This window comes from Cottoperca gobio, chromosome 23 (assembly GCF_900634415.1).
Source record: "Cottoperca gobio chromosome 23, fCotGob3.1, whole genome shotgun sequence".
Lineage (NCBI taxonomy): Eukaryota > Metazoa > Chordata > Actinopteri > Perciformes > Bovichtidae > Cottoperca > Cottoperca gobio.
The window spans coordinates 13,845,958-13,864,445 of record NC_041377.1 but is presented as its reverse complement, the minus strand read 5'-3'; the positions used below and the strand labels follow the sequence as shown (position 1 = coordinate 13,864,445).

The 18,488-nt window shown below is 37.9% G+C and overlaps 2 protein-coding genes across 2 annotated transcripts in view; both read right to left on the bottom strand.

Moving 5' to 3' along the window:
* The window catches only part of atxn7l1 (ataxin 7-like 1), a 29,186-nt gene extending 23,023 nt beyond the window's left edge, over positions 1-6,163 (bottom strand). Inside the window, 2 exon segments of the mRNA XM_029461745.1 lie at positions 5,488-5,556; positions 6,022-6,163. Of these exon segments, the coding sequence (XP_029317605.1) occupies positions 5,488-5,556; positions 6,022-6,118 (166 nt within the window). The 5' untranslated portion in view covers positions 6,119-6,163.
* Positions 6,164-7,860: 1,697 nt separating this feature from the next.
* sypl1 (synaptophysin-like 1) lies at positions 7,861-16,108 on the bottom strand. Its single transcript, XM_029461747.1, is given in 6 exon segments — positions 7,861-9,952; positions 10,768-10,959; positions 11,091-11,295; positions 11,431-11,549; positions 15,760-15,768; positions 15,770-16,108. Coding segments are annotated over 6 exon segments (720 nt in total). The 5' UTR covers positions 15,833-16,108; the 3' UTR covers positions 7,861-9,820.
* Between the last annotated feature and the right edge of the window lie 2,380 nt (positions 16,109-18,488).

The window sequence follows — 18,488 nt, the reverse complement described above, 5'->3', positions numbered from 1 at the left end:
GTCGCAGCTGTAGTTTTAGTTGCTTAATGCTACTTTATCATGTAATTAGCAGTTTTATCCAAAGTGTATTTTATCCAACTCTGTATACAGTAAGTATACGACTGACCAGTACAACTGTTGTTGGCCTCTGAACACATTTTTAACTGGTTCAAGTCTTTCACCGTGTATTATACACTGTTCACTTCCTTTGAAAACAGTCAAAGTTGGGACTGGTGGTCCAAGTTCATTGATTTAAGCAGCCTTTGTAGGGCAGTAGATCATGATTATTTTCTTTATCAAATGGCGATTCTCTCAAAAACATTAGTTACTAAAGAAACTTTGCCCATTATGATTATAATTGCTTATATGAAAACATGACCACAATATGATATAAGACAGAAACAGTTAGAAACTCCTGCGAACTGTACAGAACAAAAGAAAAGAGTGGAAAAATAGACAAAAATAAAATGTGTAGTGTTTTTAAATTACGCTAAAAGCTTCCCCCCCCCCAACAAAATGCCAGACTTAGAAGCTCATAATGCTTGAAATTATCATTAAGCTTTAGAGCTGCTTTTCAGATAATAATGTGTTCTAGTCACTAAACAGACAGCAATAAAGAGACAGACAGGAAGGACAGACAATCCTTTCAAAACACACACAAACTCAAAACCTGTGTTCTCGCTAACATACGGCAACATTTTGCCTGGAGTCACAGAAGAGATAGCCCCCCACCCACTAAACAAAAACTGAAAAGAACAAATATGTCCAATGGAAAATAGCTACTATCTGTTTTGGCTAAGCTTTGAGAACCTAATCTTCTTGCACCCAAACAAGCTCTGCTGACAGAAATCATTGCACTTATTAGCATGGGGCTTAAGCCAGACTCACTGAGGGAGGTGGGGTGTGTATGGATGCGTGTCTTTGTGAAAGCTCGCAAGGGACAAATTGGAGAATGTGTGGGTGTCTGACAGTGTGTGGGTGCATGTCGTCATGACCTTGCACTGCTAGCGACTTCGGTGTAATCTGGGAAGTCAAAGAGATAGGCAGTCATGCCGAGTGCCATCAGTGTGTGTGTGTGTGTGTGTGTGTGTGTGTGTGTGTGTGTGTGTGTGTGTGTGTGTGTGTGTGTGTGTGTGTGCAGGAAGCAGATCTGCGAGGTTACTGAAGGTCAAAGACATATCAGACAAATAGAATACGTGAGCCTGTGCTTGTGTACATACTTCAAAAAAGGTCAGAGTTGGTTTCATTACTCATGCATGAAGTGTTCAAGACAACCACAAGTACAAACACTAAATGCTGAAATAAATGCTGACCAAAAAACTGATATTAGCCGTTGTGGTAGAAGCTTACACATCAGGCCTACAGTTAGACGCCGAGCAGCCGTACTGAAGCAGTCAGCGGTAAGATGCTTTGCACAAATTCACCTGGTCAATACAGAAAAAGGAGATTATTTCTCACTAATTTTCCCTGCCCATAATTTCCAAGCATGCACCTGGATTTAAGCCACAATTCAGACTCCTTCGATGCCTGTATTTGCTGACAAAAATCTGCTTTCCCTCACCGACAAATAAACTGTGTTTGTGTTTGTTTTATGACCTAACTGCAAAAAGGGCCTGATCTGAGCTGTAACACAACACAAATGGAAAGGTGTGGCTGCGTGTGAGAATCAACTTTTGAATGCCGTCATTGTAGTAAAGAGGTTGTTAAGTGGTTAGGGTTAATAACGTGTAATGTGAGCAGTTAAACCCTGCTGCAGGGTTGGCTCGACCCTGCCGAGTGGTTTCTGCTCAAAAAGGTTGATCATCACAACGGCTTGTGTCTTTCTTGTGATCGTTTTCTGTGGAAATGATCACATTGTCTTGTTAATAAATGACCAGTAAAGCACAGCCAAAACATGCAAAGACCTTCAGTGTGAGCACTGAAGAAAGAAAAACAAGCAAAAATGCAATTTACTCTACATCTGCCAAGTCAAATGCAAACTAAGTGCGTAGCCTATTCCTGCAGACTGAATTGTGTGTGTTTCTCAAGCCAACTGCTGCCAAATGACTGACAGGCCTGAAAATGGACTACAAAAACAATCAGTCACTGGTGAATAAACATGTTTAGAGCTACTAAAATAATCAATCACTGGACAAGGATTACACTGAGAGTAAGTATATTAACTTCCCATTGATGAATTGTGGAAGGGAAGCAACTTAAAAAAATAGCTTAAAAGGTAAACAAAAGGCGTTTGAAAGCAGCGACTATTGACGTGAAAATAAAAAGGGAACAGCCCTGCTCTAGAAAACTGCGGTCTGGCTGACTAACACCTAAGTAATGACGCAACTGTAGCAAAGAAACAGAAACGTTGACTGAGTAAATGACCTATAATCAACCAACTAAGAGCTAACCTTTTGAATAATCAGTTTCAGAGGAGCACACAGTCAACAGCAACAGCTTCAGCTGCTTTTTTCAACAGACACACCAGATAATTAGTGGATCTGCACCAAAATGTCTGACAAGAGTAAACAAGCTTATTAACAGCTGTCTGCAGACCCCAGGCTACAAACTCAACTGTTCCGCTGTGGCTCAGGAGGTAGAGAGGTCATCCAATCGGAAGGTCCTTTATTCATTTTTGTCTTAATAAGAGAATGAGACTTATGGTTGGCTGCCAAAAATAGGTGAGGCAGACATTTTACTTGTAAACTATCAAATCCTGTCCGTCACAAGGGGAAACTGAACCAATGCGCTGGGTTATGATGAAGAGTCATCAGTCTAAACCTACTTCTAACAAGTTATTACTGTATATAAAGCTTCAGATATCTCTTCTCAAGGTCAGAATCATCTGATCATAGTATGAAAGCCAAGCTGAAAAATGAACTCCTGCCAGGGATCCTATTACTTAAAACAATTTATGAAATAAACCGTAAGAAAGGTTTCACTGATATAATCACAAAATGTGAAACTAGAGTTACAATCTAACATCTAGGCTGAATACATTAACATCAAGGACAAGCTCATTGCACTCCAGTATATAGTCAAAAGAGGTTTTGTTTCATTTACTTCTTACACATTCTCTTTACTTCAGACTACGCTTCAATTCTGACAATATATTAAAAGGTTTTTAATGCTAAATCCTACAAGCATTTCTCTATGAATCGATTGTTTGGTCTATAAAATATCACAATAAATTGAAAAATCCATTTTTCACAGTCACAATTTCCTATAGCCTGAAGGTGGAGTCAGTCGTGTTCAGTTTACTATCACATACGATGAAGAAGCAAATCCTCCATAAATACAATTAATCAAAAGTTGCAGATCTTTTGACTCATCGTTTCAGTTCTTAACGTTTCTGATGTAGCCTTAAACTGTTTTGCTTTTATGCATTTTTCACTCGGGTAATCTTTCATAAGGTGTCATGGATCTTGAAACCACCTCGCTTTATAGCATTTGCAAGAAGCACAAGAGATGTCGGTCTCTTTTTTTTTTTTTTTTACCGCTTGCAAAGCGTTGACAGGGTAATATGACTTTTTTCAGCTGGAATAAATGCAGACCCCACATTTTGTAAATGACAAATTTTGAGTAGTCTGCTAGGGAATTTTGTAAATACCCTGCTGAAAGGTTTTGAAGACCAGAGGAAACTGCCCATGTATTGCAAAAGGTATTGTGCTATACCTCCACAATGTGTCACATTCCCTTCTGTTTGATATATACTGAGGTTCAGTGCATTTACACTCCACATCTTCATCATACTAGTGCAACATACTGAACCTCAGTTAAAGTCAGCTGCTTTTCATAATATTGCATACATTTAAAGAAGGCTAACATACACTAAATTATCTCCTAAAGCATCGCTATAATAACATGATGTTCCTGACAATTCCCATCCCTACTAAAGACTGTGGTAAACATACAAATAGAAGCATGACAGCACTTCCTATTTGCAGTGAGATGATGATAGTGGCTGTCCGTCTAGCCGGACAAAGTTGCAGTTGGAGTTCCATCATCTCCACTGTGTGAACGTGTTGGAGAGTGAGAAAAAGACATGGATACCAATCATGTCCTGCACCACACACACACACCAAATTACCGCCAACTTGGCCTCACCATCTACAAATATGTGTGGGCACTGAAGTGTGAAACGTAAGATAGAAATCGACCATGAATCACAATACTTTCTGCTAGATCCAAATGCACAGATGAAGCATTTAAGACGCGCTTCCCTGTGTCTGTGTGCGAGTACATATCGCTCTCAGCGCGCCTTAGTGTAAGGTTTGCTAACAGAGCAGCAGTTCTGGAAACGCCGCTCCAGTTTGGCTCTGAGAGAGGAAGATGAGGCATGTGAGTGAGTGTGTGGGAGGGAGGGATGGGGGGTGGGGGGGGTTGGTATTTGACCAGTGAGAGTGAAAAGAGTTTCCCCGACTCTTTGTGTGTGTGTGTGTGTGTGTGTGTGTGTGTGTGTGTGTGTGTGTGTGTGTGTGTGTGTGTGTGTGTGTGTGTGTGTGTGTGTGTGCGCGCGTGTGTGTGTGTGTGTGTACGAGGGCTGCTCAAATTTTCAGGGATGACTCAAGTGTGTTAGTGTGCAGGGCAGCACATGCTCCTGTAGGTATTTATACATGGTGAGATGTAAAGGAACTCCTCTGGCTCGGCTTAGGGGCTCTATCTATATCTATATTATTTACCAAAAGCAACACAGTTAAGACAATAAATAAGACAGACTTTCAGCCATACACAAGCTTTACTCACGAAGTACACATCTTACCAGTCTAACACACACACACTACATTTAGACCATACATACAAATACACAACAGTACAATCACTCCTTGTTGACTGCTGCTGATAATGTAGATCTATCAAATAGGTAACATATTACTATTATTATTATTATTATTATTATTATATTACAGATTATTAATCAGTTTGTCTTTAGGTAATACTGAAAACACATCTGTGCTCAAGCTGTACTCATTTATTTATTTCCAACAGCTCAAAAGCTTAGAGCTAAAGTTGTATTAATATGCAGTTTATTACGTATTCCACACAGCACCTTCACCTGGCCTGACCCAAAACATCCAGTGACCTCAGCTCACATCTCTGATGATGTGTGATCACAAGACAACAACTTCCTGATTAACTGATTAGATAATCAATAAATGAATTGGCAACTATTTTGATAATTAATGAATAATTTTCAAGAAAAACAATGCTCTCGATGATAGTGAACTGAACAAGCAACCTGAAAGCATCACCTTGAGCTTTGGAAAATTATTATTCTGTATTTTTATGGTGAAAATGTATATTACCAGGGTACAGGGTGCTGAATGTAATACATCTTTGTACTTCTGACGCACTCAGTTTTTCCCCAACTATAAGTATGTATTGAAAAAGTGTGTATGATGCCCAGTAATGGTGCTTTTTTGCGAGAAGAGGGAAGAGGTTACAAATAGAAATGTCCTGCACGTATAACAAAAACAATAACAAACCATCACCGTATACGTGACAGCGTTAAGTGTCTAACTTCCTTACCTTCTCTGCTGAGCCTCACGGCTTTACCGAGGCAGTAAAGCTCTTTGTCACTGTTATCCAAGGACACGTCTGCGTCAGAAGAAAAACAACAGCCACTTACAAACACGCAATTGAGCATTCAAAACAAACTTTGGGGCCATGCGTGAAGCCATGCTGGTCCGAGCCTGGCTATGGGGTTAGCATTAGCTTGCTAGCAGTCGAGCTGGCTTCCTAAAGCAAGTGAAGCCATATGAGTGAAACTGTCAAAGCTAACAAACTTACAGCTTGGACAGTTGAGGATATCATAACTGCACGCGCCAGCGGTACAAAGTCTGCGCTGTAATGCTAAGCTTTGCTCACGCGCCTGTGCACGAGTGTTAAAGCAACATATTAATATTGCATTTCGTAGTAACAATTTTTGACAGTTACTTTGCTGCGCTTTGACAGACCCTGTATGGTGGAGGAGAATACTCAACTCAATCACAGACAGTTGGACCACGCACTTCCCGACAGTTTGTCCGCAAAAACATCAACGCTACCGACGTGCGAACTTACTGTCAACAAAACGTAATTTAGCCGCACTGACGAAGGAAGACCAAGGCTCGCAAAGGAAGGTATCCGGACTTGGTATTTGGCGATCCAGTGTCGCCATTTCTCTTCCTTCTTGTTGCTTTGACGAGAGCCGTTTTTTCCTCTCTCTCCTTCGCACGCAGCAGGCGAAAAACGAAAGAACGAGATATCCTGACGTCGTTGTCGGCGGGCTTCGGATATGTTCGGCATTTGTCGGAGGATTGAAAGGTTGAGCGACAGACAAGGACAAACTCACCAGTTCAAAAGTTCAGTATGTAGGCACAGTACAGATGTCTCGCTGTACGACAGTTACACAGTTACATTATGTTGCATCAGAAAACAATATAAGTTATATTTTTATTCAAACAGCATTGGGTAATATAACGGAAGACAAAAACAAAACAAATAACAGTGGCATTTATTAAATAGTCACTGGTGGACCAATCAACTACGAAGAAAGACAATTAAGCATATTATTAGGCTATTAATATTTGTCTGGCATTTAAATTCTACCATAAATAAGGGGGTTAAACAACCTATGTTTATGTCAATCAACCAATCAATCAATCAATTCATTTTATTTGTCAAATGTAATCATACAAGGCAGTGAAATGTAAGCCCATCTGTTCCTCCAATTTATTAATTAACAACAATTTAAGTAAAATAGAAAAGAGCATGAGCTAACTGAGCACTATACTAAAACAAAATGGTAGCAATTGAACATTTTGTAACCTGGAATAAGTGTTAAATAAGTTATTAGTCCTGAACATGTAGATGAACTCTACACTGCTTTATGCTTCACTGCAGTTCGAGGCAGGAACTATTAGGACCTTGTTTGAGTCTATAAATGTACCAATGCTAGATTAAATCCTTTTTCCGCTTTATTAAAAAATAAAAATAGAGTACTATGTGGGCTTGCCAAGGATTTGCAAAGTAATGGGTAAAATGGATTTTGGAAAGAGGATGTCCAGCTTCTTAAAGTGGCTCAGTAGGTCATGCTCACGGCACTACATTGACCTCTGGTGGATGAAAACAAAATCTGCATTTTGAGTGCAAAGTCAGGCTAGCTGGAGGTGGATGGTCTCCTTTTCAAGACACGTGGTGTCAAGTTGATTATGATATTTCTCCTATTATGATAATACTGAACAAACTGGTCACTTAAACCCATATTTTATTCAACAGATGAACAGCACAGCAGTTCTATGGTACAGCTGCATGACGCTTAAATCCCATGTTAATAAACCAAAGGGAAGGGTGGAGATAAAGAGGAAATGAAAGCCTTAAACGAGGGCAAGGAAATTACTTTGATTAGTCTACACTGATGTGTCAAATCAGGTCAAATCCTCTCACACACACACAGTCTACACACACTTCATATGATCGTGTGTGGTTAAAAACAACCCTTCCTGTCTTTTCCTCGCGCATCTCTCTCTCTCTCTCTCTCTCTCTCTCTCTCTCTCTCTCTCTCTCTCTCTCTCTCTCTCTCACACACACACACACACACACACAAAGGATGACTCAGACACAATGTTGTGTTTGTTTCCTGCACAGTGATCATGGAGGTCACAGGACAAAACAGGAAACACAATTCTTCAAGGGTTGTTATGATGGATTTGGGTCACAAACACTTCTTAAAAATGCACCATAAAATCTTCTCTATCCCACAACACCAGGTAGAAAATGTGAAACTAAAGCAGATTTTCTATATTTTTCTAATTGATTCCATATCGAGGCATGACAGGAAAAGGGACAGACAAACACTCACTGGCAGAGAGCGCGCACACACACACACAGGACAGGATGTTTACTAAAGAGATTAATGAAAACAAATCATTCATTTTTATTGAAAAAAACAAAGGTACATTGAAATTGTGCATGTCACAGAGTGTATGTGTCTCTTGAATAAGACAGTTTGGCAGGTTAAATGCATAGGAATCATTGACAAAGCTATAGCGAGTTGGATGATGATTATAAGAATGCAGAGGCATAACCAGTACACCACACACGCATTTAACTTTCGGCGGAGTTAAATGAATTCACATCATCTCACTTACAGTTTTTATTATATCAAAAGGCAACACATAAAAAAAACTTAAACTTCCTTCAAATCAAATAATCATCGACATATGCTGGAAATGAAAAATAAGACAAAAAAGTGACAGTTTATAAAACACTACACTGTTCGAGTGATTTATAAAAAACACACGACAATCAAAAAACACGACGGACTGTTTTGAACAACAACAAAATAACTGATTTAATATCACATGGAGATATGGAATATACTTAAACAAATTGTGCTTTGGCAGAGTGTTCTTTAGACAATCAAGGAAGGATTTAACCTTCATCTGGTACCTTAGTTCAGCCTGTATAAATCAAAGCCTTCGGACACAGAGGAATTGAAAAACTAGAAACAGCAAGAATTTCTTAAACTAATTAAGTCGGCAACTTTCAATCAAGTGGTCATTATAAATGTACACTCTTGTGGGACATCATAAAAGCATATTAAGTACCATATGATTACACTGGTGCATGATAAGAACATCATACACACTGATTATACAAAGTACAAACTGATATTTGGGTTGGAGGCGATTTTACACACAGTCCATGTCGGAAATGCGTTGAGGTTTAATCTAACCTGTCCACAGATTTAGCTGACTGAGGATTCACCTCATCTTGTGTGCCTCCTGAAAAGAGCACGCCTCTGCACTAAATTGTAACTATGCCCACCACTAGAGGGCATAACTGTGAGAGAGCCTATGAATGAAAAGAATGAATGAATATTTAAGTGAGTCATTTTCAAGATGCACAAAGTGCTTTAAATCTAAAAAATAATATAAAAAAAGGTATACATAACACATTTAACGCAGATGCAAATTAATGGCTCGATTGGAAGGCCAATATCAAATGTATGCAATATACTGTATGTTATTACAATGAATGTCAATTTCTGATATGGAACTATAGAGTATGACTTCATAGTGCACCTCAGACACCTTCTCTGCTACCCTGAACACCTTGATCACATTATCGGTATTGCAGCAGATGTTAAAACAATACAATCTGTCTCCTTGTGGTTGGTTTTACGTCATAGACAAAGAGTTCAAAGTACCTTACATTCATCAGTATATAATAAAGCACAATAAAATGAACCAGAGAAGTAAGGAAACCCCTCTCCCGAGACTCACGAGCCATAATGCTGCTGTAAAGTTTCAAATACTAACACATTTGGTCGTCGTCTGTGCATGTATCTGCTTACTAAAGCAACTCGGAATTATTGTAATAAGGCACCTTTAAAAGGATTTGACATACTAATTGCATTGGTGTTGCTATAGTATATGAAACAGGTAAAAAACAAAAACAAAGGCTAATTTAAACATAAACATGAGTTTGAAAACTCCCTCAGCCTCCTGGTGCTTAGAGGAAATATCCTGGGAAATTTACATCGCTTTTAGAACTGATCTCAGTTCAAGTATGCAGCGAATGTACGAGAAATATGACATTTTGGGTTACAAAATGCCAATTAAGCTCTGCGTTCTAATTACACAGCTGTGACTGTTGATAAGGTCCTAATCCAATATATATATATATCCAAATCCATCAGGTTTTAAACAGAACATCTATCAAATTCTCCTTCATTTTGTCCCTCCCATCATCTTCACAGAGCTTTTTGTGTGTAATGATGTCTTCTTGCATGTGATGCATGGGCATAAGCTCAAATTGTGTCTGTTCTAAGTGTGGTGTGTACATGTACTGTATGTGACCCTGTGTATGTGTTGCTTTATATGGGTGCGGGGACCTGTTGCCTTCCAAGTCCGGGCTGAGAAGAGAATTTCTGGGAGTGCCAGCGGGTCTCCTTGTACACAAACCAGGCGTTGCCCGCCCACACAAACATGTTGAGGTAGCCGAACACCTGGAAGAATGCACAGATACAAAATTGTATTAGCATTAAACTCAAGAAGACATCATTTTGGTATTTGATGGGTTTTACATCAAACTATTGAGCAGACCACAACAACAGTGTTCGTAATGAAAGTGTTATTGCTCAGTGTCTCATGACTCAGGCTGCGTAATGTTTCTGCTTAAGTCTTCTAGAGTAGTATTATATAAACCGGGGGGATGGGACACTGCCACAATCAATAACTCTTGATTATATATATTTTTATATAAAAAATAGTCTCTCTACTGGAGAATGATTTGCAAATGAATGAGAGCTGAAAATAATTCTGACTGAGATTAGTGTAACCAAAATCTAATTTATTTAAAAAAAATCTTCATTTATTGTCTTATAGTGATATCGTACAGGACCTAAAAACCTCTACACACATATGTACAAGGTATAATAACAATTATAATATAAAATAGCATAATAATAAAAATATATAATAAAATGAAAAAAGGGAAGGATTCAAATAAAAATTAATAAAAAGGCCATAACACATTTTTGTATAAAATATAAACTGGATCAAAATAAAATGTGATATAATTATCAATTTCCGGTGTCCTTTCTTGACCTTTGTTATTTTAAATATGCCATAATTCTGTCAAGAGCGTATAAAATATAGATTATATTATATACATGGAAAATCTATTCAACATTACAAAAGGCAAATTGTGTTACAGACCTCGTATTAGTAAAATCTGAGATCAGTCAGAACTAATTATGACATATATATCCCTCCATAGAAGATGGTAAAAAAAGTGTGTGCTCTCTGTATTTCTCCTCACCACAGAGATGTTGAGGGGCCGCATGCTGGCGAACTCTGTGACCTCACAGGTGATGTTGCTCCCCTTGCACATTGCCAGCGTGGCGCTGATGCCATCAGTGTCCGTGGCATGCTTCAAATTCTGCAGGCCCTTCGCCCAAGCGGACGAACACACCAGCCACAGAAAGACCAGGATCGCTGTGATCACAAAGTCCTGGAATAAAAGACGAACACATCAGCTCAGAAGACTGAAGAAGCTACAAGTCTCTCATTTACAGTGATGCACTTTCATGGATTGATTGAATTTGTTTATTGGGGAAACCGACCAGCAAGCTCAATACTCACAAAAATGGGTCCAAAGTCAGAGTCCTTGTAGACGTGCATGTAGCCTAAATACACCAACAGAGCCACCATGCTGTACAGGAAGCAGACGATGGCGATGCCCACAAAGAACTCCACTGAGGAAGCCGAGTCTCCCACCATGTGTGTCGTCGTGGCCGAGTGGTTACAAATAGTGGCGTTTCCCTCGATGAGCGGGACCTCACTCAACCTGGTCACAATACAAGTCGTCGTTATTGCCGTTTCATAGTGTTATTCTTTTGAAGTTGATTATGCAACTGATGACATGTGACATTTCAAACCTGTCTGATGTTGAAAAATCAGCTAAATGTGTTGTGATTCTTACCTAAATGGGTAGTGAAAGTTGGCGTTGAGAGTTTCATTCCTGCCATCGCCGCAGAAGAGAGATATGATGTTCCTCCCCGAGTATCCGCTGCAGCTTCCAAAAGCAAATATGGCCGTGAGCTGTTTGGAAAGAGAATAGAGAGCGAGAGAGATTGGGGAGATGGTTCTGACTGATGGAAGAAAATCCTGTTCAGATTTAAGAAAATATTATCGAGACATTTTTGGGCTTTTTAATTTTAATATTTCCAATAATTTTGGCTTTGTAAATGCACATAGCAGAACTTTTGGCAAAGGTGAGTTTTTGTTTGAATTAAGCTTCCAAATACATGCTAATATACTTGGTTTACACTAGGGCTATGTATTATGGAGCATTGCAGTGTTTTATGCAATGCATCAATGTTGCAGAAAATAATATATATGTATATATATATTGTTTTTTTTTTATGTTTTCTTATAAAATAACAGTAGCATTATGTAAACAACTGGCATTTAAAGAGTTATAATTCTGAAAATGAATGAATATTTGGTACATATGATCAGGACTGAAGTTATTTTAAAGGTTTAACTCAGTAAAGAGGAAAATAATATGAATATATCATTTTATGGCAGTTTTTGACAGACATTTTTGTCCTCTGAGGGCATCAGAGTGACTTTTTGAAAGGGATGCACAAAGGGTATCATTAGTTTCAGAGGAGGGGATGAGAATCAGAATATTCTATCTAATAAAGCTCATTGAATTGAATTGTGATCCTCCCTACATACATGTAATCTTGGACATTATACAGTTTGAAAGCGCGTTATAATAATATCACCAGAGCTTCACACCAAGAAGAAAGTTGGCAACTTAAAACATAGCGTCAGCAATAAAGAGCCAGAGGGATTAACAGATGGTCAGCCTTTTACTCTAACAAACAGTTGAAAATAAAACTCACTACTCAACAATTTTTACAAGATAAGTTTTGTAAAGTCCTTTGCTTCTTACATGTGTCTGTCTCTAATAAAAATACCTATATATATATATATATATATATATATATATATATATATATATATGAATCAATCAGCAAGAAAGGTGATTTCAGAGATGATTTGTTTGACTTTTTCTCTAACAAAGAACATAAAATGTTTCTTACATGGCTATAGTAATGCTGCCATTCAGCTCTAGAATTCTTTCTTGACCATGTGACACTAATACTCTCCTTAAAAACTAAATTCTTGCAGTCAGGCTGGCTGCTGCTAAGCTTAACCCTCAAACTGCAGAAGGCATATCATATTCTTCGAGGGTAATGAGCTCATACAGACTCCCTTAACTCATACTTCAGCGATCGGATTTGTTCTTCTCAAAATGTGTTAACAGTTTTCACACATTCTCGACACGCATAGCCTTATGTCTCTGCCCGTCATCGCACATCCTCGCTGAGCCTTCCGGTGCGACAGACAGCCAATTCAAAGATTCAGCACAGAAGCTAAACGCTCACAGAAAAGACATGTGGACTAGGAAACTGTAGTTTTACAGATGTGCAACATGCAAATCATACTCACAGATTTCTCTTGTCAAGAAGAACTGCAGCACACACACACATGATTACATAATCATTGCATATCGCTAGGTAACATTTAAATATGCGATAACGTTGAATATGGCGATAACACCTTTACTTGCGATAAATAAAGAGATATAGTGTACTCAGTAGAACTGAACACAAAGGGCACCAAGTAAAAACTAATGATAGTTACATTTGTTCCTGTTGTAGCAGCCAACATGCTAAAGTAATGATCTTTGTTACACACCTCACATTGCGAGGTAGTGACACGCACCGCAGTTCTCAACACTTAACTTTTAACTGACCTCTTCCGTTCTGTTTCATCAGCACAACTGTATCACACATGAGAACTCCCTTAAAATATGCTTACGACAGGCCACCTCAACCTTTAGCCTTTAGCTACACATTTACTGTACATACATCCACACACACACACACACACACACACACACACCTCGAGGCCTCTCTCCAGATGTTTCTCCAGATGTCACTGGCTGCCACTTCCTGTTTTTCTGGCTACACACACACAAGGTAAGCGACTTCTCCCACACTCTTGTTTCACTGAGTCTGTCACTACGAGGTCATGGAGCCTCAGCATGAATAACTTGAACACACACACACACACACACACACAGACATTGTAAGTATTTTGTTTATGTTCACTTTTTTTAAACAGAGCATAAATAATGCGCTGCACAAACCATGTCGGACAGTTGGGTATTTTGTCAGGTTTCCAAGATCACCATTTAGTCCTGATTAAGGCTACAGGCGACTCCCAAAGGCTGTGGACAAACAGCAGTGTCTTGCCACTACTTATAGGCCTTTATTTCAGGCATCCAACACATCTGCAAACCACACAGCACCAATTTATGGACATTCCAGAGACTGCCAAATAAAAAAACATCACAGGCAGTCTTCACCCATTACCAAAGCTGTGAGACAGCATCCGCCATTTGCTCACAACCACTCACATAATGTGATAGGAGTTCAGTTACAGGTTCCTGCATGTGATGCAAACAATGGAAAGTGGACCTATAGGAAGGAGAAACAATGCTTTCGGTGGGAAGGATACTTAAGCTGTAAAAAAGGAATATCCTCATGCAGATGAAATACCTGGTTAGAAACGGAATAAGCCAGTTTTCTTACACAGAGGACATCGAGTGCAGGTCAGTCGGGCAAAAAACTCCAAAGCCACTGGAGCATATGCACATTTTGTCAGCCTTGTAGCATTTGCTACTCCGTACCCTCCTTCCTGTTTACTAATGTGTGGAAGATAATATCGAGGGAGGTATGAGTGTTTAGGCTAAACCACTCATGTGCCAAGTCAGATACTTTCTCATGGTGTCTCAGAGGCTTACAGGGTAAATGGAGATTGGGCAAAAAAAAAAATTGGACTTCAGTCAAGGCAATCTGCTGGATACCCTCCAACATCATCGACAGCAGTAGTGATGAACCATCTGTCGGAACTCAAAAACTATATCATCAAGTTGCATTTCCCATTCAGCTGCTGTGTTAAATGTAATGTCCAAACTCCTCGAGCCAAACACACATTCACTGCCGCTGCCTGAAAGTAGGATCCTCACAAATGAGCACCAAGGCACCGTTTGGTATTTTTGCTTAAAATATGACATTATTTGACATTCAAAATAGCTGCTGATTTATCTTTATCGGTTGATCAACTAAATGATTAATGGCTAATGGTTCCATCCCTAATATAAAGCATTAAATGCGGCAGCGAACAAAGTGCTCATTCAAACTGAAAATGATATATTTCCCCTTTTTTATTATCTGTATAAGTGCGGTTATACCACAAATATGGTGGAGTAACCTGAAAGTAGCTAATGTACCATTAAGCGATTGTATAGACACAATCCCAGCATTAGAATATGTACACACGATTTATTATCCAGACTCTTGTGAATCCCAGAATACGGGTTAGATAATGGTTCCATGAGGCCAACACAGTGAAACACACAGCCTTGTCCTGAGTCAGATGACTGGGTGGTGCTGCTACAATATAGCTCTGTATGTGTTTGTCTTATGAGGAAATAGAACAACAGCAGTTATGTACAAGAACTGATTGCTGGACTCTAGAAGAAAGTGTTGCATGTTTTCTCATGAAACACAAACTGTGTGCTCCAGTGTATGAGTAGCCAGCCTTGTGCACAGTGATTCAGAGGTTAACTGCTGAGTGATGCATTAAACTAGAACTAGTGAAGGGAAGGCCCATGAAACCAGCAAGATTATCCAACACTGGACATAACTGAGCTGAACTCACTTTCAATCTATAAAATAAGATAAGATAAAATAAGATACACCTTTATTGATCCTCAGAGGTTGCAGCAACACAGAACGACTATCTAGAAATCTATATATCGGAATCTATTGTATGAATCTTAAAGATCTGGAGTTATTGTAAGATAGTAAGCAGACAACTCAAGTTAAACTATGTAGGCTATGATAACAAAAGAAAACTTAATTATGGTGATAATGTATTACTAATGTATTGTACCATCTTCTTCTATCTTCTTGTGTGACAAAGTTGACATCTTAAGCTTTATTTATTAAATTACGACATGCATATTATTAATTCTAGTAAGTGTAAATCTCAAAGTTGATAAATGCTTTCTTTTAAAAATAAGTGGTCATGTAGAAATATTTTTTTTCCATGAAAAGTGAAAATCGCCGGGGAAAAAAGGGAAAATCCAAGGACCAAGAAAAGAACTGAACCTCCCTGTCCTCTGGGTATGACACACACACACATTCAGTGTATGCATCTAACTTACCCACTCCAGCCAGTTTGACGAAGCCCAGAGGCTCCTTCAGCGGCGACAAGTTCAGTCGAAATCCGGTCATCATGATTTGCGCTTCTGATCCAAACAAATCTGTATCCAGTTGTTCCTAAACTGTGGATGTGGGTCCAACAGGGAGGAAAAATGGGAGTTGTTTGACACAATGACGTGGTGTTACTGCCGACGCTGCAAAGAATGACCAACGCAAGTTGTTTAAAGTGTCTTTTACAACCAAACTTTTCACTGAATCAACTCAATCAAAGTTCTGCCACGCAGGGGGGATCACTCCATTTTCTGAAAATACTGTTTTACGCGTCAGGAACTTTTAACATCAAATGTCAAAGGAAAAATCATTAGTTGAGATGGATATTTTTTGCAGTGTAGCTTGAAAAACGAGTGTCTAGCGCTCCACTTGGTGATGCGCAAAATACGCAGGCGATGTAGCAGATAAGGAGCGTAAAGTGCGCCAAATTACGCTTAGTCTTTGGTGAGAAAGCGTCATGTGTATTTAGTTACAGGAAAAGGATGCAGAATGAAAAAGCGAGACCCTATTTGGTGTTTGTTTCTTTATTGACTGGGCTGGAAAACATCTTAATACCAAACGATCATACTGTAAAATCCCACAAAGACGACTTTGAATACACGCAGCTGCAATATAAGCTATTAACTGTGATGCACAGAAACGCCAAAGTACCAAAAAGGCACCAGAAGTGTTCGGAGTTTTCACTGCATCCATCCGCCAGAATCCGCAGACTGCCGCCTCCTTGCTGAGTTTGCAGTTACTGTGAAACGCCTCTTCGGTGCTGACTGGGTCATATGACTCTCAGGGCACACCGCTTATTCTCAAAATTCTATTATTATTATTATTATTATTATTATTATTATTATTATTATTATTATTATTATTATTATTATTATCATTATTATTATTATTATTATTATTATTATAATAAACAAAGAAAAAGAAAAAAACACACAGATCAAATGAGGTAACATAAGTAAAGGGGCATTTTCACAAGATTTAGCTACTTAATGAGGAACAATATGATCTAATATGAGATTTTTTTTCAATTAAAAACAGAAAAATGTGTTACCAATTTACATGTTAATGAAATACTTTACCTAAAAAAATGACCATTTTTATATGCACCAAGTATATCTTCTTTAAGTGTAATTCGTTTTAGGATTGTTGAATACGATTGATTATGTACTTACTAAGAGAATGATTATATATATATATATATATAATATATATATATATATATATATTATATATATTAATTATATATATATATATATATCATATATATATTACATATATATACATATATATAGATATATAAGGATAGACCAGATAGAGATAGTAGTAATATATATATATACAGAGATAATAAATCAGAGATATAAATAGTATATATCATCAGTACAGATACAGACATATATAATATACAGATATATACTACATATATAGATATACATATAAGAAAGAGATAATATATACATATAATAAGACAATAACATATATATATACATATATATATATACATATATATATATATATACATAATATATATAATACATATATATATATATATAATCCATATATATAGATACATACATATATATCCCTACATAGATATATATTATATATATATATATATATAATATATACATATATATATATATATTATATACATAATATATACATATATATATATATATATACACATATATTATATATATATATACATATATATATACATAATTATATATATACATACTAATATATATATATATACATATATATACATATATATATACATATATATATACAGGACTGTCTCAGAAAATTAGAATATTGTGATAAAGTTCTTTATTTTCTGTAATGCAATTAAAAAAACAAAAATGTCATGCATTCTGGATTCATTACAAATCAACTGAAATATTGCAAGCCTTTTATTATTTTAATATTGCTGATTATAGCTTACAGCTTAAGAAAAACTCAAAATCCTATCTCTAAATATTAGAATATCATGAAAAAGTATACTAGTAGGGTGTTCAACGAATCACTTGAATCGTCTAATTAACTCGAAACACCTGCAAGGGTTTCCTGAGCCTTGAAAAACACTCAGCTTGGTTCAGTAAACTAAATCACAAGTATGGGGAAGACTGCTGATCTGACTGCTGTCCAGAGGACCATCATTGACACCCTCCATCAGGAGGGTAAGACACAAAAAGAAATGTCTCAAAGAGCAAGCTGTGCACAGAGTGCAGTTTCAAAGCACATCCACAAAAAGTCTGTTGGAAGGGGGAAATGTGGCAGGAAACGCTGCACAACCAAGAGAGATGACCGCAGCCTTAACAGCATTGTGAAGAAGAGTCGCTTCCAGAATTTGGGGGAGCTTCAAAGACAGTGGACTGAAGCTGGAGTCCAGGTATCAAAAGCCACTGTTCACAGACGTGTCCGGGAAATGGGCTACAATAGCCGTATTCCCATGGTCAAGCCACTTCTGAACTCAAGACAACGGAAGAAGCGTCTGACTTGGGCTATGGAAAAGAAGCACTGGACAGTTGCAGAGTGGTCCAAAGTCCTCTTTTCAGACGAAAAGCAAGTTTTGTATTTCATTTGGAAGTCAAGGCGCCAGAGTCTGGAGAAAGGCTGGAGAGGAGCAAAATCCAAGTTGCTTGAAATCCAGTGTGAAGTTCCCACAGTCAGCGATGGT